The sequence below is a fragment of the Amphiura filiformis genome, chromosome 5, assembly GCF_039555335.1.
Source record: "Amphiura filiformis chromosome 5, Afil_fr2py, whole genome shotgun sequence".
NCBI lineage: Eukaryota > Metazoa > Echinodermata > Ophiuroidea > Amphilepidida > Amphiuridae > Amphiura > Amphiura filiformis.
The window spans coordinates 16,293,871-16,316,879 of record NC_092632.1 but is presented as its reverse complement, the minus strand read 5'-3'; the positions used below and the strand labels follow the sequence as shown (position 1 = coordinate 16,316,879).

Here is a 23,009-nt window from a genome sequence, read left to right as displayed (position 1 = left end):
CAACTAACAGATTTCCTGTTCGATCAGGTATTAAATTAATGCTCACAATTAACAAAAAATACTCAAATTAAAGGTAATAAATTTGTAAGCTATAATACTCAACTATATTAATTGCTTCAATTTCTGTATCTAATTCAAGCAATTCTCAGAAGGATTACAATTGGTCTGTGTGTGACTAATGTTAATCAAGTGGTTAGTGCCAGAAAGCAATAGCTGCCCAGTGTTAGATCTTTAGAGGCATGTCTATATAGAATGCAGGAGTAACCAAATGTATATAGGGCAGCTATTGCAGATAGGGACCTTTTGCACAAACATCTCAAAATGATAAAAAGTAATTAAGTCACACACAACTATACTTTGCATTTCAAGACATTATATAGAGTTTACCTCTAGCTGTTTGTGTTATGCAAACTGTTAGCAACTTGAAATCAAATAAATGGTTACAAAAAGAAAAAAAAGAAACTTACCAATATCTCCCGCCCTTGCGACAGCTTAAAGAGCACTGGGAGTCTATCAGTGCCACTGAAGTCATGAGAGTAGCTCAGAGTAAGAGTCTGACAGTGCCCAGGAGCTAACCAGCCTTGCTTTGGCTCCACAGTAAACAACTTGTTGTCCATTATACGCATCTAAAACACAAGGAAATATCAATTTAAAGAGGTCTTTTTTCTTAGTAAAACATTTCTTGGTACTAATGTGATTTCACCATCATGTCTCATCATCATTTATTTACACAAAACATAAAATGACCAAAAAACATTAGCAAATGCAAATTCTACACAGAAACAAAAGTAGGTTTAGGCAAAGTATTAGCAGCATACAGAAAATGTATATAATACAGATGATGTAGAATTGCAAGAGAAACACCATCACTGACAATGACAAGCATCTTTGATCAGATAACATCTTGAACCAAATTGAAAACTGTTTTATGGTGACAAGGAGGGCATTCTGACCACCAGGCAAAAGGAAGTAAATGCACCCTTTCCTTTGGTGTTAATTACTATGAGAAAGCACAGCTTGTAGGGTATCTTAAAGTATTACACTATCCTGCATTAAGGCTATGAGGTGAATACAAGGTGTTATCAATTCCCACAAGATTCATGGTACGGTCAAGTTCTGTTAAAGATCCCATTTGAACTCTCAATTGGCGTTGAAACTAGAATTTCCAAATTAAATTACAGGGGGGGGGGGCACAGTGCACGGGTTGAAATCTGAATCTGTATAAACTGGCAACTCATTCAATGTGAGTTATGGGACAGGGATGGGTTCTGGTATACTGCAGTCCAATAGTTGTACCACTGTATCATTACTTTCCCAGTGATGAATTTCACTTACAACCCATCATAATATGTGACACGATCTGGTCCATGGGGGCCAACGGCGCAAATTTGAAACTGAGATATAGGCAAAAATATGGAGTAAAAAAAACAATTAAATACATAAGAAAATACATATCACAAAACCTCATAACTTCAGAACCAAGTATGCCAGACCTTTGGTGTTTTCAGTTTATAATAGCCTAATGTTAATACAAGGGGATAATTATAGTAACTCAATTTTCAAAACTGCCTCCTTTGGCCCCCATGGAGTAGATGATGTCACATATTATATAAATCCTATGGACGTTAGTGAACTGTACCCCAGGTGTCACAAATGTATGTATTGTAAGGTTAGAACTTCAAATCAAGATGTATTTTAACTTTATTTGTTTTAAAAATTAATGATGCATTGTAAACATTAGTGAAATGTACCCCTGGTGTGACAAATGTTTAGAACTTGGAGTCAAAATGTATTTTAACTTTATTTGTTAAATTAATGATGCGTTGTAAATGTTATTGAAACCAAGGTGTCACAAATGTATGTGTTGTGAGATTAGAACTTGGAGTCAAGATGTATTTTAAATGTGTTGTAAACGTTAGTGAAATCTACCCCCAGTGTCTTAAATGTATGTGTTGTGAGATTAGAACTCGGAGTCAAAATGTATTTTAACTTTATTTGTTAAATAAATGATGCGTTGTAAATGTTAGTGAAATCTACCCCAGTGTCACAAATTATGTGTTGTGAGGTTAGAACTTGAAGATGCATTTTAACTTTAATTGTCCTCACATATAAACCCTATCATTCAACACCTACCTGATGTAAACCCGCCCCACAGAAACGATAATTACTGTACAACCCCTACAGTCAGATACATCAGCAACAAAACAATAAATGAAACAATAGAATCAACATATTAAAGGAGTGTTTCAAAGCAAATGAACAAGAAAAACTACTCATAAAATGTAAATATCACATATCACATATCTTGGTGTATATTAATCATCTATAGCAAAGTAGCAAAAAGTACTTGCAAATTTCAGTTCCAGTTTAGTTTAAGTTTAATTTAACACACATCACATTATATTTAACAACAGGTTAAAATAAACCCATGGTACAGATCATGGATTGCACATTTAAGGCATGCGTCATATTATCACACACTGACAAGTACAAGCAATTTGTAATTAAATTTTAACATAAATGTTTAAATATAAGATAAAAACTGACCTCATGCAGCTCATCTCCATCAAACTCCCCCGTCTCTGCCCAATATTCCAATTCCAAATGCAGGTCTTCAGGAAACAGGAATGACCACTCCGTAGCCACTGAACCAGTATTCTTCAACATCAAATGAACCACACAGGGTTCACAACCAGCTGGTGCTGCACTGAAATTGAAATCCATTACCGTCCTGGTGTTGACTGGAGCCTTGCGAGTTGTGCTGTGCCTGGTTGGTTTAGGATAGGTCAGCTCCTCAATGGATGGGTCACAATCCAGACTGGTATTAAGACTACATGTAGTCATAGAACAAAATCATACATGTTAGCTCAACAAGACTTATAAATTAGATATAAATTGAGTTTACAGAAAATTGCTGATAACTATGGCCCAAGACTCCCCATAAATAAATCAGCATTACAAGATGAAGTTCGGACACACTAACCAGCATATATCTAGACTACCTCAACTTTGCAGCCAGGATTCGTAAAAGTGTTTGTATGGGAGGTTCAGTTCCCCAAGACATCATTAGTAACTTCCTTGTTGTACAGGAAAATTTCAAGCTAGCTCAAATTTTCACAAGAGTAATTTGAAATAACTGTCTGTGACACAGATCCCCAAGATCAAACCCTGATTTAGCCATATGGAAACTCTATGATCTAGGGGAGATTAAAATAATCAGTAGTCATGCATGCATGCAATTCTTTTCCTGGGTTTGAAGGTTCAATACAGTTACATGCATGCATTTCTGAGGTCTATGGATACTTCTTAACAGTTCATGTTGTGAATTGGGGCACTGGTCATGACCAATGACAATACTTAACCCTTCCACTTGTACAGTGAGGTATAGGGAGATGTAACTTCCTTTCAAGAGCTAGATGGAAGGCCTCAGACATGGTGATACCCAGTTGTATTACAATATAGTAGATACTAACTGTTGACTTGGCACTTGTTTACTTTGAAACACAAATGTGCATGTTTGTCTTTTTGTTTGTTGTTCAGCATCCCACCTCAATCAATCACTTCACTTACCCATCTAATGAGAAGAGACCCCATAGCCTTGCCTTACTGATACCGCTAGCACTGCCATAGCATCTAGCATCAGTGACTTGTACAACTGGATACACGCCATTAGCTGTCATCTCACACAATGGATAATGTCCTTCACTCAGTGGATGATTACCTCCACTGTCAGGTGTCAGAAGCTGATAGGCAATACGAAAGTTATAGGTCAGACGTCGAACTGGACGCACTGTGGCACGGATGATCCTACGTGAGCGGGCTGGTAGAATATCTTGGGTTATGTCCAGTTCAAGAGCTGTTGATGCAATGAAGATTATTTTACATAAATAGCATATGAACAGACATAATTATATGCAAAAACCAAGTGATGATTATCGAAACTATACTATAATGCCAAATTCCTTTTAAACATATCACATAGTGTGTGTGCGGCGTCAAGTGTCTGCATCAGACCCTGTTTAAAAAAAAAATGAGTACAGATTTAAGCTTAATTAAAACTCACCAAGACGGTCCACAGTCATAGCTTCTTCAGCATAACTTCCTTCTAACAATTGATCAACATGGAGGGTATAATGAAGACTGCAATTGCTGTTGTTGACCACTACTATGTCCTTGTGGATAGCTGTATTGACTACAACATCTGACAGATCAATGAAGGATTCATCAGCCTATAGTGAAACAAAGTTAAATTACATCAATATTTCTGTTGCATGTGAACCTATTAACTGCAAGAAAGACATTGTAGACGGATGCAGATACCACAGGGATAGAAGCTACTTATTTGTAATCCTAATCAATTTCATTTCTTTGTAACCAATGTGTTTAAAGACCTCCATTAGAGACCTCCAAAAGGTTAGTCTCCTCTGCGGCCGCCAATTTGGCAGACAGTTTGTGTAGTGAGCAGAATCAAACCGGCGGCAGAGGACTACCAACAGGTTTGTTTGATTTCTATCTTGTACAAGAGGTATGACCATTTGTTATTGACAGTGATGATGAAGCATGGTAAGATCCTTTATTGTTTAACACATCTTAAGACATCAACAAAAGAGTTGATACAATGTTGATACCAAACATTTAATTTCGATCACATTATCATCATATGAGCATACACTGAAAAATATTTAGATTTTTTTTAAAACTTTTCCACTGTGTTTTCCAGACCACTGATCATTTTCCATGTCTACAAAACACATTGACTAATAGATTTATGGAAGACAACTCAACTAACCTTTAGCTCTCCTGCCGAGCCTTCTCCCGCTGCTCTCAATGAAAACTGTTGTCTTCTTGCCACCTCACTGCAGAAAGGGAGAGAAAAAGGAAGAGTTAATTTTGGCTGGTTTAAAAATATATATCAAAAAAACTTAGGAATAGAAATCACTGGAAAGTTCACTTAAAATGACCATAGGCTACAAACTACGTAACTACAATCTGATATCTGTATTACCCAATGGTAAAATACTTACCCTATGTGTCTGATGTCATCAACATTCATGTGAGGTTTTAGCACATACTTTCTGTCATCCACTGGGGTAAATGTCCATAAATGAGACTATGAAAAAAAATTGGAATAATTTTGTTATAAACATGTACAAATGGAATTACTTTCACATCTGTTACAGTAGTTTGGAAATTACAATATTTTATTACATTGGTACAAAAATATTTTAGCTGTCTATTAAAAAAAGCCTAAAATTATCAAACAATTGCCTTCTCAGTTCAATGCAGTAATACCGGTAAGGATTAAATTTGCTTCACCGATATTTCATTTCTGTACATTGAATTCACTTTGAATCCATGTCTGGTAAGTTTCCAACATTACATATTTTACCACATGCTTTAAAATGTGATCCAAACCACCCCCATTCGTACTAGAATACACATACCTGAGATTCATTTGGAAGAATAGTCCCTTTCATTGGCTCTACTTTGATATACTTGCTATCCGCATAGTGGATGCGCCATTCAAAGTGAAGTGGAATTCTGGATGTATTGCGTATTTTGTATCCACGCCTTGAGGAGGTACCTACACAGGTTGGTTTGAAGTACAGCACACCCTGAAGAATAATACAGGCATTCACTCTTTTATTACACCATCTGAACTGCAGTGTTTATTTGTATATACAGAATTATGAAAGGAGCTGTTTGCAAACAACATTGGGCTATTCCAGTTGATATCCATACTCCTCCTATGGAAGACATGACCTTAATCTACCACAAAGGGGGTGGATTTAACACCCATGTGGTAAATTTGTGGCTATTTTTGCAATTTTCTCAAAAAATAATAACACACTGGTGATAAAAGTTGTGTATATTATTGGGGCAAGGAATCCAATTACTACACTGAAATTTCAGTGACTCAAGACAAGCGGTTCAGTATATCTGATAGGAAATGAGGTACATCCCAGCGGTACCTTATTTCTGATCATAAATAACGAACCGTTTGTCTTGGGTCACTGAAATTCCAGTGTAGTAATTGGATTCCTTGCCCCTATAATATACATAAAATTTGTTACCACTGTGTTATTAGTGTGTGAGAAAAATGAAAAAATAGACACAAATTTATTGAGGGGTGTAGTACCCCCTTAAGGAGTCACTCATTCTGGTAGCCCATTTAGAATTCACAGTCACTGGGTGGAAGATTAAAGTCATGACTTCCATCCTAGGAGTGGGTTTTTAGCCTGCACTGGTAGCAGCAGCAGCATTTTTCTTTGATTGAGATTCATAATTATGTTTCTTTGTGATGCCATTTTAGCTAAGTCTTTATAGCAATACACATAATTTATATGCAGCCTCCCCTGTGGCAACATCACTTTTCTTCTTCTAACGGTGTGGTTAGCTCTGTATATATTACACAGGTTTTGTGCTGTCCACACATTCACATTATATTGCGCTGGTATAGGAGTTACCAGGGCCTGTTCATATCTAATCAGATTCAACATTCTTTACCTCAGCATCCATCAATATCTTGGGCTGCTCTGATGATCCAAGCATTTCAATTACTTGCAGGTGCTTATCATTCTCATTGAGCCGACATTGAAACTGATGTCTCAGTGTCTTCTTCTCTTTGGGAGTCATCTTGAAGATGAGTAATTGGTATTTGTCACGAATCAATCCATGTGTTGGTTTGACTTTGAAGATGCTGGTATGCAGCAAAATAAACAAAATAAAAGAGAAAAGTTACTTACAACTGAAAGAAATATTTTCATTTCAATTTCAATTTCTTCCTTTCTAACTTCATTTGGATAGACATCACTTTTTCTGTTTGTCATGGCATAAGATATAATTTTTTATCTATCAGTCTGGTCTGTTCAACCCATGCACAAGTGAATCTACTCCAAACAAACACATTATGTGCATGACAACCCACATCTCCCTATTTTAAGAGAGGAACATTACTGAATCCAAACTCAATACACATAGAAGTATTTCTCAATTTGCATATTGATCTGCTTCAAGTTTAGGTAACTTTGTTTGCTCACAAGTGAGTATCATATTGCAGCTAAAAAAATAAATTGAGCGCACATTCCTACATAATTATAGTTTGTGACAAAGTAATTTTACTTATTGTAATGAATCCCACCTTACTAAAATACCCCTTTGCATTGCACCAAGAAAGTAGGGCAACACTGTAATAGAAGCCAGAGACAAAGAAACTAGGACGCAGTTTGTTTACAATTTGCCATGATCATTGAAATTACTGAATGCATCGATAAACCAGTGTGCCCTATAGTTAGTTTTTCACCTTCAAACATCACAAAAATTAGGTCTTGGTAATAGGAAATTCTCTTTCCTGAAGGCACCATATCAACAATGTATAGAAATTGCTTTTTGCCTTGTAAAAGAACCAACATTGTTCATCATTTTCTGTGATTCCTTTATTCAATGAAGGCACCAGATGAATTATAGACCTCCCTTTTCAACATTACTAGCTTAATCACATGCTGTGGGGAATTTGAGTGACATGATTGTAAGATGCAAACTAGTTTCTCCATCTCTGTCTCCGATTATATCCCACTCTGTGCAATGCAAAGCTCTCTTAAGACACTTCACAGGTTATATGATAGGGTTACAATAATCTGGTATTTTACTGTTCAAAGAGGAATGACAGTATAAAACAAGACTGGCAAACAGTTATGGATTTTCTTCTCTTTTTCCCTCCATGTTAAATTTTGTATACTTACCCATTGGGGTCATCTTCAAGAGTATAATGTATCGGTGTTGTTCCTGTGTTTGTTACTAACACTGTCTTGTACAATGAATCACCAACATCACATGCAGGGAACACCTACAATGATAGCAACAAGTAAATACATGATTATTTCAAAGAATTACACAATCAAAATAAAGCGACAAATGTTTACAGCCGGTTTATTCTGCTATCACTAGCTGGCACAGTGGTTCTAGTTATTACATTGTGTCTAGGTTTAAGTGATATAGAAAAGGGATAACTTTGGTAAATCTTGGCTATTATAACCAAATAGTACTTACAGCTTCTTTTTGCATCATGATAACACAAACAACTTCAATTCTCACTTTCTACTACTGTCGCCAACATAAGCTAAACCATTATTAATTTGGTAATCTTGAGGTCAATATGATCCCATTAAAAACTGCTTCAAAACATATATTTGTATAAAATTTGCAAAACCACATATTATAGACCTCATCAAACCATCAAGGATGGTGCTCGCTTTATTTTAGCTAGGCCCACCGTTTGAATGTGGAACGTCTCATTTGCAGGTAAACATGACTGTACACAACCCCACCCACACACACACCGTTATTCCTCATAACTTACCACTTTATTAACATCTAATGTATAGCTGGGCAGGAATGTCTCATGTCCTGGTTGGAATGTATGTCCTGTGGCAGACACTGTCAGACACCATGGAGGACAGAATGTCTCATCTTGTACCAGACGGTAATCTCTCATACTCTGTACACAAAATTGATCAGTATCATACAAAAATGGATATAACCATACTTTTTACATTTGGATTTTACTTCAGGTTTGGTAAATATTGTTGTTGGTGATGGAAGCCAATGAGGCATTCATACGAGACCGAACTGAAATAAGTACTAAGTTATGTTACAAAAGTGAAGGAACATTTTTGTACCAAATGCATAAATAATTTAAATCTATGATACCCCACAATACAAAATCCTGAAATGTTTCATATTAATGTTCTAATAGGAAAGTATCAAAGTTAATCTTGCAATATTATTGGCTAGAAAAAGTCACATCAAAACCCATGCTTTTTACTAGCTTACAAATAAACCAAGTCTTACATACAAATTTTTTAAAGAAAGAACTTAGAAGCCCCTATCTTTTAAGGCCTTTTTGTATACTTACCTTGTAAAATGCGTAGCCTTCTAATTCCGATCCAAAGAAGCGGTTTGGCCCTCCCTGAAAGTAAATAAAATAATAGAGGTTATTTAGGTATAATGTACACAATGTATCAATTCATTATTTATAAAGAATGGAAAACAATTATACACACTCCACAAAAACATACTACACCCATTACACATACACATGCAATACGTCACCAACATACACACCCTACATGTGTTCCTGGGCAAACAGGGACCCTGTGTACTTGACCGGCAAACTGGGTCATGTTTTTCTGATTGACTGCGCCTAACCGGGGATGATGACCCTGTTTTACACAAATTATACACATTTTTTTGCATTTTATCCTATCAACCGGAGACTGACTTGTATAGCAACAACAGGGGCCACAATCTCAAATGCATTTTTAGGCTGTTTGCAGTCAATTGGACATCTGAGCTAAACTGAGACGGTCCCTGGTTGCAGTAACGTTCACAGTTGAAATTAAATGTCAACCCACACACCCTACAACAAAAGAAATACAACATCCATCCACACATAAACAAATAAGCAAACAAACATATATAAGGGAGGATAACAAATTCCAACAGCAGTAAAGATCCATAAGTTAAGGAAAAACTCTGCTACAGTCAGTCTACTCTGAAGTACAAAGTACAAACGCGGACGCACACATTGTGCCGACGTTGAAGGCACACATAGCTGCAGCAAAGATGCAGCACTACACACTGTTAACATGTTGTATACGGGCGCGTTGTCACTTTGTACTTCAGAGTGGACAAACTGTATACTTACCGGTTTAAATGTGACCCTAAATGAAGACATCTTCAGTGGAGGTATGTCGCAGGTAGTTGGTGTGACAGAGAACACATGGCTATCATTCCCCATCCATACTATAGTTATCTTGCCTTTGGTGTGATTCGTTATATTCAGGGTCTTTTGCTCAATAAAACCTTGGTGGTCGCACTGATCAAAGTCAACCTGGCAAACATCAATGCTGACATGGGCTGGTGTCTGGAAGGTAGAAATATGGATTCAAATGTTACTTTTGACCATAATCCAAAATGCATGACACTCCATGGCATTTGCTCATAGAGATTACCAGCTCCGATTTTACTTGCCCTCTGGAAGTTGAATGATTGTGACATCACATTGTTGTACCCTAGATCAGGACATAGCTGTCAATCAAGTTGCTCAGTCCCATAAGTATGGCTAGTTCAGTAGATAATATACATGTATACATTTAAAAATTTCACCAAATTTGGAATTAAATTTACACATGGAATCACAAAATATGTTGTACATACAGCCAGAACATCTTCTCTCAATGTTCCTTACTCTCATGTAAAACCTGAGCTTCGGAAATTCCTGTTCAAAATTCAAAGTATCAGGTAAAATGACAGCCCTGATGGGTCTATTATTATAGGTTAATGAACGCGTATTACTTATTGGGAGAGAAATTAGACAAAATAATGCAGCGTGCTGATGTTGATGCGTCTAATGCACGAGCCCAAGGGGGAGTGCATTAGACGATCAACATCAGCACAAGTGCATTATTTTGTCTAATTTTTCGAGCAATAAGTAATACAAGTTTATTAATCTATTTCATACACGAGAAGAAAAAAACACATGATTTTTACTTTTTTTATATAACAAATTATCACTAAAAATGTTGGAAAACAGAACCAAATCTAAATGCATCAACCCGCCCGAAAAATGAATCAATCCTACGCGACGCTTGAACGCTCATGAAACACTGCGCAGTAGTACACGGAGTGCACAATATACACAATCAATGCATGTTTCAGTACTTTTCTAACAGCTTTTCTGATTGGCTGCTTTGATATAAGAGTGTATGAATTCACAATAATAGTTTTATTGTGACATCTAAGAGACTTGGGTAAGACCTGCCAAAGACTGTAAATCATATGATCATGATACAGAAATGTGGCGCTCAAAACAAACAAAAACAAAAAAAGGCTTACCATAATATCTCCATGATGTCCATCATTGAAGTACTCTGACATAGGTTCCAAAGACACTGCAGGAGGGAGTAGCTCCTCAAGCATCTCTGATGGGGGATGCATTAAATATCCATCAGGGTCTCGTTGCAATTTTCCTGTCTTTACCATCTCATTCAATTGCTGCAGATTAAAAAAATGCATATTTAAATTGGTTTACAAAAGACTTTTTTTTTTCAATTTAATTTTTCATCATTTTGTAGAAACATTTCCAGAAACATAATTTTGGTCAGATAATTATTGTAATGTCTACACCATTTATATTGGTATGTAACCTTCATTTAATGGACTGCAAATTCTCCTCACAATAAGTTTTACAATGCTCTATTACATGTCCATGCTGCTTGTTTGTAGTAAAAAAAAAAAGAGTTGAGAAATCCTTTGTTTTCTACTTTTTTTGAGAAGTTTAATGCACCATATCTCAAAACAAGCTCTGTCATCATTACAGCCCAATCATGGTGGATGGACACACATTTTTGGACTCTGTTTTGTGAAATTAAGTATTATTTCTGGATCAGATTTCAGAATCACAGCAGCAATTCTTTCCCAAAACCAAAATCAAGAACACTGACTTCAATAAAGTTCATAACACAAAGGATAGATGTGTCTACTCACAACCCACTGAAGGTATAACTGGAATTTGGGTAAGGCTGAAAAATGTACTTACCTCTGGAGGAAACACAGAGAACCCTCTAGCCATGTTGGTCCTGTACTGATTGAGATGTTTAGGTTGAAGAACTGCAGGTTTATTTAACTCAGTGTGAAGTGTACCAATAAGGTCCACAAATAATGGATATTGATTTTGAACAAGACATGTGACCCTCCTGTAATAGTTGATGGGATGGCTTGGTGCAAACTGTATTATGATAGTCTGTGTTGTGTGTGGTTGTATGGAGCCACACTCTATGCTAAAATGAAACACGCTCTCTACTCCATCAATCATGAACTGAAAGAAAACACACATCCACAATTATATTGACAATTAACTACAATAATGATTTATTCACAATTCGTGGCACCAAATTCCCAAAATGGTCCAGCTCTGGTAAAGTAGCATTTCTAATCTCTCTCTCTCTCTCTTCTGTAAAGTACAGTCCGCCTCTGGCGTATCACGTACTGTGATGGCTGTGTGCATGCCAAGTGAAGATATATACAGTGCAGGTGATAAGGTTCTACAAACTACTGTGCAATAAAAAACCAGGCTTGCTTAACGGAGCTTGATGGTCTGCACACCTTGCTTGAATCCAGCTACGGATGTGCAGTTGATGAGATCTTGAGGCAGGTTATTCCATAGCCTAATGGTGTCCGGAAAGAATGACTGCCGGTACACAACTGTCCTGGCGAAGGGAATCAAGTATCTCATTGAGTGTCCTCTCAGTGCTATAGTTGGAATCAGATAGGTATGGGGAACATCAACTAGATGGTTAACTCTCCGGACCATCATCACCACTTTGGTCTGTGCACGGCGTTCCTGAAGGGTGGGCCACTGGAGTTGGTCTAACATGGCAGTAACACTACTGGTGGTTCTGTAGTCCCCATAAACAAACCGTGCAAAGCGCCGTTGTACCATCTCCAGCTTTTGGACATTGCATGATGTTGAAGGATCCCATATTATGCTGGAGTATTCGATGATAGGGCGTACTAAGGTCTTGTAGCACATCTCCTTGGTCTTTCTGGGACACTGGTGAAGGTTACGTTGCAAGAACGCTCTAGTGGCATTTGCTTTATTTGTAACAGAGTTGATATGATGGTTCCAGCTGAGGTTCTTACTGATATTAACACCAAGATATTTGGCTGAGTCTACCTCCTCGAGAGTATGATTGTGGATAGTGTATGGTTGTTGAATAGGCTTTAATCAAGGGAAAAGGACACATCTACTAGAGAGGGAGAGAGGGCTACTTGACCTTTGTCATGCATTTTCTTCTGCAGAATGTAGGTTACTTAATTGACATGAGAAAGTTTCAATACCTTTGCAGTGATTTGGTTTGAGCCTTATTTAGCCACTACCTATGGGGATTATAAGTGTTAATTGGGAAACGTTGTACCCATTGATGAAAGCTGTGTAAAGGATATCAAGTGTTGGATGGTGAAAAACATGCTGATGCTAAACGACAGCAAAACAGATATTTTGCATCTTCATTCTCGATTTTGTACCAACAACACAGATTTCTTCTCTCCATATCGGTGACTTTGACGTTGAAACAACATCTTCAGCTCGCAACCTCGGTGTAGTTATTGACAGCAACGTAACAATGTCCAAGCATGTCAACAGTATCTGCAAGAGTGCTTCGTTTGCGCTGTACAAGATTGGTAGACTGTGTGGTTTCCTAGATCAACCTTCAACAGAGAAACTGGTCCATGCCTTCATCACATCACGATTAGATAACTGCAATTCGCTGCTGTTTGGTCTTCCGAATTCTGGATAAATTACAGCGAATACAAAATTCGGCTGCACGTTTGGTTACCAGAGTAAAAGGTCGTTGTCATATGAAACCTGTGTTGCGCAAACTCCACTGGCTGCCAGTGAAGAAAAGAATTATCTTCAAAATTCTTCTGCTTACCTATAAAGCCATCCACGGTTTCGCGCCTGATTACATCAAGGAGATCATTGTAGTTTGGAAGCCTACTCGTACCCTTCGTTCATCGTCTGAAGTGCTTCTGAAACCACCGCCAGTTACACATCACTCAAGACTGCTACATACGGCTATCGCGCATTTTCGTCATCCGCGCCGTCACTTTGGAACAAACTCCTGCCATTCATTCGCGGTTCAAAATCTATTGAGCAGTTCAAGACCAGCTTAAAAACGCATTTATTCATGCTGCCAGATTAATCTGATTTCACATTTTGGGTTTTTCTTATACTGTTATACAACCATTTTTCATGTATACGTTTATTTAATTTGATTACCCTGCCGATTTGTCATCTTACGGAGCAAGTTGCTGTTGCGCTTGCTGAGAGTGATGTGCTGGTAACCTCTCCTCTCCAGGGATTTTTCTACGTCACTGTTGTGCCGGTCACATCGCTCTTTATCATTCTTGTGAATTTGAACTCAGCCCTAGTGTTTCAGGGAGTATGTTGCTGTTGCACATACTGAGAGTGAAGTGCTGGTAACCTCTCCTCTCCTGGGTTACCATTTTCCTGTTGCTGTGCTGGTCACGCGTCTTTGCATCTAACACAAAATTATTTTAATTTGTGCTATTATACCATTTCTGTAAATATGATACTTTTAAATTGGTATTTTGTTTTTGTATATCCTAATTATGTTGTTGAAGTAATATTTGACTCAATATACTCGTGAATGTAATTTGGTTTTGTATTATCTTGCTTATCTTAAGGTGTTTAATATATTGCTTAAGGTATTTTATTCGTTAATTGAATCAACTCCCATCTTGTGTGAGTTTTCATGGTGCTGGTCACGCTCTCTTTGTATCTATGATATTTTAAACTATGTGCTTTAATCTTTTATAATGTTTTTGCTTGTGTCAGATATATGCTTGTTATTATCATGTTTAAGTTAAGTTTATCTGTATTTGTAGCTTAAGGTATTTTATTTGTTCAGCGCCCAGAGGCTATCAGCGTTGTGCGCTATATTAAGTCTCTCATTATTATTATTTTTTTATTATTATTATTATTGGACACTTACCTGAAATGCAGCTGGGACATCAGATTCATTAATTATATCTAGACTTCTTGTTGAAGAATCACCAGGGTGGATCCGTCCAAAATCTAACACCTCACTAGCTAGGCTCACCTGTGGACCTGTAAACAATGATACAAAGATACATTGTGGCTCATGACTTTCATTTGATACAAACAGTACCCCTACTAGCACTTCCTATTATCCCAAGCCACATTATTTCTCAACTGGAAACATCTCAATAACAATATAGGCTATTATGTCACTTGCATATAATATCACTGAAAATATATATCAGTGGACACAAATCAACAAAGTTTAATATGAAATGATAAGACTTTTTACCCAGTCTACTTTTTTGATGCTTTAACTGTCTTAGACAAGGAATGTACCTTAATTGGTATCAATATAAACTTTTTGTTAGGCTAATATCATTTCAGTGAAAAAGGGAAGTCCACTTCATTGATTTCTTTGTAGATCAGGCTACTCTTTATACTTCTTTCAGAGCACCAATCCTTCAGCAGTAGTTTACTTTGAAACAAGTCTTCAGAGAGCAATCAGTAGGCAATAGGCAGCATACATTCCAAAGCCTTTTTTTCAGCCTGACAAAGTATAGTCTGCATGATAACTTTCATTTTTTCCCTGAAATGTCAGTGCATCTTGACAATGAAAATAGCAGTTATTGCTTGCCTATGCAAATGATATGCTTGTTCTTCCAATCACACAATAATGAGCTAATCCTATAATAGCTTCAGATATTATTTTAAACACTGAACTCCTGTGAGTGAAATGGAACATTTACCTTTACACTTGCCCACCAGCTTCACTACAGTCTTACTCATATTACCAATAGCTTGTACATGTAAATAGTCAGCGCTTTCTTCACCAACAGTGTGAGGACTGAAAATCACCTGCACAATCAAATCAAAACAATCATGATTAAAAACTTGGTTTCTAAGCATGCATCTTTCACAATTTATAGAAAACATTCCAAGCAATAAAATGATACTACATTTGAAATATTTTTGAAAGAATGTTCAGCCTTTCTGTAAGTTAAATTTTTAAACATTAATTTATCAACTTTAACTTTCTTTATTAAAGAATTACTGGTCAAAAATGTGACATGTACGACCATATAAGCCTTTATGATGAAGTGCCAACATATAACAATAATACTTACAGGGATTTTATAGACACTTGATGGTGGTGCCACGCCATGGGTTTCAAGGCATTCAAACACAGTATCAATGCGAGTGTCTCGTGTAGGATGAGATATTGTGAATGGTACGTTGACCTGTTACAAACGAAAGCTAACATTAGTTAATCATATCAATAATCAATATAATCCAACAATAATTCCTCAATTTGCTACACAAACACACTACACCTCATATACTACTAGGAGTCACCAGGAGTCCATTTCAGAAATGAAAGAATTAATAGGGAATAAACAGAGGTTACAACCCAAAAGATCAATGATGTCCTGTAAACACAATTTGTTTTGTCTCATAGCTGACCCCTCCCTTCTAATATGGGACAAATTAACCTTAATGATGCCTTTAACTAATTATTAAGAGCAAGATTCCCTTTAGACCTCATCCTCAAGTAGTACCGGCATAACATCAAACACCATTGATAGCAGTCTGCACATTTTTGAAAATGAATATTGAATTTCAGTTTGAACTGTTATCATTCGTTTTCTTGCTTCTCAAGTATGCAGTGTTTCTTTCATACAATATTTTATTTCTTCAACTCACCGGTGCCAAGTTATGAAGCTCTACTATCTTCTCTATTGTTGTACCAATAGCAACATCTCCAAATGAAATAACACTCTCTATGTTGACATTTTGCAAAGCTTTGGGGTTCTTACCCGGTGCACTGACCAACAGGTGGGGCAACTTTCCTGTAAAGTAGGAACAAAAATGTGTAAAATATGTGACAATTGATAATCGATATTCATATGTGATGCCTTAAAGGTGGGTTGTCAGATTTTATATTGAGGCCTACCATTAAAACAAAATGTTTTCAATTTTTTAGTTATACTGCTCCAGCAGTTTTAATTTTAGAAGCAAAATTGGGTAAAACAATGCTTCATAAAAAGTAAAATAGTACATACTTCCAGTGTAGTACATAACATTTTTCCAATATGTCAACCATATTCAATTTCAACAGAGTATGATTACTTTTGGCCCAGAGCACCAGTAATAGTTCAAATTTTGGATTGTTATTTACTTCACCTGCAATCATGTAATCATGTAAATTGTAATGACTTCTGGGCTAAAATATGAACTATTTGTTTGTCTTCTCTTGTTTCAACTTTTACTTTCATCATCATTTCAATAATCAACACATTTTCATCATCACAAATACATACCAATGCCTTCAAGTTGGAGGTTTTTCTTGTGTGAAAGGTCATTTCCATAGCAACATTCTATAACAGTCTCATACACAACTGCTGCAGTGGGCTTGAATGTGGCAAGAATGGTACACTTTGATTTTGGTGGAAGAGTTCCTTCTGAAGGCTCTAGTGTGAATGGCTCATCAAAAAGCCACACAAACTTGGTAGTCAGTTCACTGAAAGATGAGGTAGAAATGCATAGATAATCTCTAACAAAAAGTTGATTCAAGATGACCAATATCTTCATTTGGAAGTAATAGCAGTTATAGCACATGTAAAAGGCATTTGCAATTCTTTTGATCTTTACAACAATTATTCCCTAGCACTGAGATACATCTATAATTTAGCTTCAACAAGATGAACTACCATATAGTGATTATGCTCTAACAGCTCCCCATTTCCACCTGGGTAGGTTGAGGCAAATGCGGTAGAGCGTATTGCATTATGTGTACATGACACATCATTGTTGCAGTGATTGGAGCCAATGACCTCAAACTGCATTGCACGTACCTAACTGATGTTAGCAACAACAAAAACAGTAAATTGGATGGGGGAAAGAAATTGTTTAAAAGCTTTTATTTAAATACAAATTCTTTGAGGAAAATGTTGCCCCTGTATTGATTTGAAATCATTAAATTGATATGCTGTAAAGCAAAATGAGGGATTTCAATTATTCAGTTATCTATTATCTAAGAAATTGATTTTTGAGATATGGTCGAAAACAGTTTTCAGCTTCTGTGTTCAATTCTGTGTGACAATTGTAGCCATGCAGTGCAACAAACATATTTCCTTCAATTTTAACAAATGAACCATTGCGCTTGATTTTAAAACATCAAAATTCAATGCGAAACCTACCTGGTATTATTGAGTTCAAAGGTGACCTGTACATGGTCATGTGATGCACACATGCCAAAGTTGAGGTGTTCAGGAAGAGATAGGTTGTGTTGTGGTAGGACAGCCTGGATTGGCACTTCAAATTTGCCATCCTGATGGAGAAGACAGTAAATGAACATAACAAATACAAAGGGGTTCTTAGTAGTGCTTATAATGTACACTCTAGCTGATGTACACACATTCTGTGTTCTCTCCAAGCATTTACACTTAATAGTTTTCAAGGAAAGCCAAGCACACTATGTCATAAAAGAGGAGCAAAGTGCTCAGACTGCCTCACTCTCCTACTAAAGTGTATGTATATCAGCAAAAGAGGTAAAAAATTCACCCTAAATGTATCTCAACAAGTATGTGACCACATATGTGTCCCGTAAAACCAGGAACAAGTTGCATTTTAGACATTTCATGATTAAAAATGTAAGCACTATACAACAAGCTTTAAAATGATACCAAAATTATATAAATAGCATCAATACTTTTCAAGATATGGATAATTTTGAAAATGATACCTTGATATTTTTGCCAAATTGCTGTTCTAAGTAATGGGCCAATTAGTTTCCAGATTTACACAGGATTGAATAGGGATTATAATAATAATAATAATATTTATTTCTTATATAGCCCATTACATACAAAATCTCAATGCGCTTTACAATATATTAAAAACACCAAAACTAAAAAGATTAATTGCACAAATACATTTCAACTATATCAAAAATATACAACTAATACCCAGATAAAACTCAGAACCAGCTGAGATGAGACTAGGTTAAAAGATAAACAAATTTAAAAAGTTTAAGAAACATCACTAAATGCATTGGTAAAAAGGTGAGTTTTTAAAATACTCTTGAAATGATTGATGGAATCTGCAGATCTGAGTTGTATAGGCAAGTTGTTCCACAAGACTGGAGCTGCATTACAAAAAGCTCTCTCACCATAAAACTTTGTATTGCACTTTCTGACACTCAACAACTTTTGTGTAGTGGAACGTAGTGAACGGGTGGGTTGATATGTATTAACCAATTCTTTTAAATACAATGGGGCTAGATCATGCAAGGCCTTGAAAGTAATCAGGAGCACCTTGTCACGATAATCGGAAGCCAGTGGAGATCGTATAAAACTGGCTTCATGTGGTCACGATATTTTGCACGAGAGACTAGACGTGCAGCAGAATTCTGGATGCGCTGCAATTTGGCAATCTCATATTTTGGCAGGCCAACCAGAAGACTGTTGCAGCAGTCTAGTCTCGAACTGACGAATGCGTGTACAAGGCGCTCTGTTGATTTACTATCAAGATACTTGCAGATCTTACCAATCTTGTAGATAGCAAAAGAGGCTGATCTTGTTAAAGCTTTTACATGCTCTTTCATGTTAAGTGCACTATCAATCACAACACCAAGATCTCGGCTGAGGTCGATGGATCTATAGCTGCATTACCAATGGTAAGTGGTGGTAGTGGCAGGGTCTTGACAAATTGAGATGACAGATGAATAACCTCAGTTTTTGTATCATTCAGCATTAGCTTATTGGTAACTGCCCATGCCTTAATATCTGAAACACACCGTTCAATTATATCAATACTCTCACTACGCTTGGATGGATCATGAACTATATACAACTGTGTGTCATCAGCATAAATCATATGACTCAACCCATAGGATGAAATGATGTCACCTAGTGGGGCAGTATACATGGTAAATATGAGTGGACCCAATACGGATCCCTGAGGTACGCCCTCATGAAGAAAGAATTCATCAGAGGTGACACCGCAAACATCAATGCACTGAGAACGGCCCTTCAGATAGGATGACATATATTTCAACGCAGTGCCATCAATACCGTGGCGTTGACGCAGTCGATGCAGCAAGATGTCGTGATCAATCAAATCGAACGCAGCCGAAAAATCAAGTAAAATGAGAGCGGCCTCCTGGCGCTGATCAACTGCACAAAGCAGGTCATTCTGAACGCGCAACAGAGCCGCTTCAGTGCTGTGATGTTTGCGGTATGCTGACTGCATTGGAGCATGCAAATTGTTTTCATCAAGATATGAATTCAACTGAGAAGCAGCAACTTTTTCAATTGTCTTGAACATGAATTTCAGATTTGATATAGGTCTATAATTATTTAGTTCTTCTGAAGCTAGACCGGATTTCTTGAGCAGTGGAACAACTCTCGCGACTTTGAGTTCTTGTGGCATTTCGCCTGAAATCATAGTTCAACTGTTATTTATTGATCAAATAAACCTCTCTATAATAAGTATTTTCAACGATTTAAAAGTCCACTTAGTCTCACAGTAAAATACCATGAAATCAAGAATTCCAAAATTTGATTTTTTTTTTATGGGGATGTCATCTTTAAAGGCCTATATCTTAAAAAGATGTCTGGCGACTTGTTCCGGGTTTTATTGGAGCTGGTCACATATTAAAATAAAACCTCAAATCATCACATAAAAGCCTCAAATCATCACATAAAAAGCTAAAATCAAAAAGCAACAACCCTGTTTGATTCAATCAAAGGCAAATTAAGTTAATCAGGTTAGGTATTTAATCTCCACAACAGCACTTCAATTTTAACAAACATTTACTCATCATTTCCTATCTAATACTTCTTTTCCTATACAAATCCTTCTTTCTGATGTACATACTGATTGTGTCTCACTACTAGGGAGTCTAGCATTGATGTTATGGACTTAACTTTCTCTCTTCTGAACGATCACTAACATGGCACTCACCATTGTTTCAAATTCAATACAGTCTTCATATTTATTTCTCTCTAGTGGACGGAATGTAACTGGAAGGCTAAAACTGGTGCCGGCACTCAGAACAATTGGCTCAGGGTACAGGGTGGTGAAAAATCTTGTGTTTGGATTGCTGTTAGAATGTAAAAATAATATACAGTGCAAATAATTAATTTTCAAACTGCGAAGTAAAACACACTATGCATAACTAGTTATTAATCATATTGAAATACCAAACCTACAAGCCAAGCTCTCAGCACTCCGTAGTGCCTACCACCATCGTCCCTGATGATCACGGCGGGCTGAATCCATAAACTAGCTATCAACATGTTCTATCAAGCCAGGTTAACAGCACAAATACATACCTTCTACTAGTCATTCTGCGATATGAACTTCAGAGTCAATCTTATGCTCTTCTTAAAAAAAAAAAAGCGCAGCAATTTATAGTGCGCTACACACAGGCACAACTCCTAGACTTTGATCCACAAGCCTCAGCACAGTTAAGAAGTGCTTTTAAGAAAGTCAGTGGTGCATGTATTAGGCATGTTCACGATAATTTTAATATCGTAAATAATGAAAACTTATCGCGATCACAATAATGGTATGACAGTCAGCGATATTTTGATAAAAATATATAGATCTTCAAAAATATGAAATTTGCCACATTAAAAGTGAATGGTCAGCCAAATTTGCCTGTTTTAAACAATGCAGATCAGCAGGCATTACAGCTTGTAAAGCACAGATTACATGCATATGTGTAAAAGGAAATTGAGGCTTTTGAATTGGATATACCTAGATATAGATAATTATTTTTGACAAAACTTGATCAAAATAATGGCTCACATAAGAACAGTTTTTACAGGAAAATTTGGTTAATAAAGAGTTTTGATGCTGCCCACATTATCACATTTATCTTTTGTCGCGATAAATCATGTTGCTGACGATAAAAAAAAAAGTGCCATTGAACATATTTTAGAACAATAATACCAAGAAAAGTAGGCCCATCAACAAACATGTTAATTTGGCATTGTTTATAAGCCAATATTTTCTCACCTGTATTTCAGTTTCTGAGTTTTCACTTTGACATTTTTGAGAATCACATGTTTGGTATATTCACCACCTGGTTCCCAACCTTTCCACGTCAATCCTTTAGCAACCTCAATCCCATAATGATTTGTCTTGGAGCCGTTTACTCTTGGTCTGTGTGCCACAGCTACAGGCATTATTATTGCTTTAATATCCAAGCCTGAAATTAAACAAATTACATTTATAAGGGCTTAATAATTTCAGTCAACTTGAACCTTGCATGATTTTATACGAGTGGTCAATAAATTTGTAGAACAAGGTATTTTACCGTAATGAATTTGATCTCACTTGAAAGCCAAAATCCCGGTGGGGTCACTCCCTGGCAGGGGGGACGCGTAGGACCGTTACCAGAAGTACAAATTGCCCCCTTTTGCAGTCGATTTCAAGGACAAACCATGAAATTTTTCCCCCCTTTTTTACTCCAAAACAAGGACAGAATGGTACTCTGAAACACCCGCAGGCCCAACACAAACTATAGAAAAATTATCAAATTCGTGGACAGAACTAGTCACGATTATCGCACTTTCAGTTTCCCACGCGTTTGAACGGGAATTGGATTGCCTACTTTTTCGATGTCTAGTGAGCAAATTTTTTCAATATTTTGAGAAAATGATGTCAAATTTTCTATTCTGTATTGTTTGGTAATAATGTCTTTTGCCAATAGTATGTTTAAAGTTGTAATTTTGTGTTGTTGATCGCAAAGATCGGATATTTTCGTTCCCGATTCGAATTCTGAACCCTTCGCAAGGGTGCCGATTTCGCAGAACTTTGACGATAATTTTGCCTTTTGGACACTAAAATGCTTTCGATCCTTAATTTTGTTTCAACCGAGTCTTAAATTAGCAAGCACAATACGGTTGGTACCACTTTTATATACATTGATAAAATTTTAAAGATTTTTTTTTATTTTTTTAACTGGCGCAAAGCGTTAAGTGTGTATTTCCCATTGACATCCAAAATGGGAAATACGAGTCTGATGGACATAGGAACGGCGTCCATGAGACTCAGTGAGTCTAGACAGAACATACTCTGACTTTGCGTGGCTGTGCGTAGAAAGCAGTTGTACGCAGATAGCCTCGCTAATATCATGGACACGTAGAGTAGCGTTCTACGCGCGTGTAGTTAGCATGATTAGTCGCGGAGTAACAAGCGACAGCGTACAATGTAGACTGTAGTTGAATGGACGATGTCCACGAATTTGATAATTTTTAGAGTAGAACTTGAGGGCAGGTTTCGATTTATGAGGCAAACTATGGGGTAAAAAACTAGAAACAAGTTTTTGAAAACAAGCATGTTTTAGCCTACATGTTGTATGTAACTTGCATGC

The 23,009-nt window shown here is 36.8% G+C and overlaps 1 protein-coding gene across 1 annotated transcript in view; it reads right to left on the bottom strand.

The window, feature by feature from the left end:
- The window catches only part of LOC140152718 (cilia- and flagella-associated protein 65-like), a 36,756-nt gene that overhangs the window by 13,395 nt on the left and 352 nt on the right, over positions 1-23,009 (bottom strand). Inside the window, exons 2-23 of the mRNA XM_072175184.1 lie at positions 21,650-21,842; positions 20,591-20,729; positions 17,824-17,954; positions 16,945-17,144; positions 16,328-16,473; positions 15,751-15,864; positions 15,373-15,481; positions 14,577-14,692; positions 11,600-11,878; positions 10,897-11,055; positions 9,707-9,925; positions 8,915-8,968; positions 8,360-8,497; positions 7,743-7,846; positions 6,508-6,700; positions 5,445-5,615; positions 5,025-5,110; positions 4,790-4,856; positions 4,064-4,229; positions 3,571-3,856; positions 2,548-2,830; positions 468-626 (exon numbers count right to left, since the gene is read on the bottom strand). Coding sequence (XP_072031285.1) covers positions 468-626; positions 2,548-2,830; positions 3,571-3,856; positions 4,064-4,229; positions 4,790-4,856; positions 5,025-5,110; positions 5,445-5,615; positions 6,508-6,700; positions 7,743-7,846; positions 8,360-8,497; positions 8,915-8,968; positions 9,707-9,925; positions 10,897-11,055; positions 11,600-11,878; positions 14,577-14,692; positions 15,373-15,481; positions 15,751-15,864; positions 16,328-16,473; positions 16,945-17,144; positions 17,824-17,954; positions 20,591-20,729; positions 21,650-21,819 — 3,489 coding nt within the window. The 5' untranslated portion in view covers positions 21,820-21,842. The remainder of the gene's footprint in view (positions 1-467; positions 627-2,547; positions 2,831-3,570; positions 3,857-4,063; positions 4,230-4,789; positions 4,857-5,024; positions 5,111-5,444; positions 5,616-6,507; positions 6,701-7,742; positions 7,847-8,359; positions 8,498-8,914; positions 8,969-9,706; positions 9,926-10,896; positions 11,056-11,599; positions 11,879-14,576; positions 14,693-15,372; positions 15,482-15,750; positions 15,865-16,327; positions 16,474-16,944; positions 17,145-17,823; positions 17,955-20,590; positions 20,730-21,649; positions 21,843-23,009) is intronic.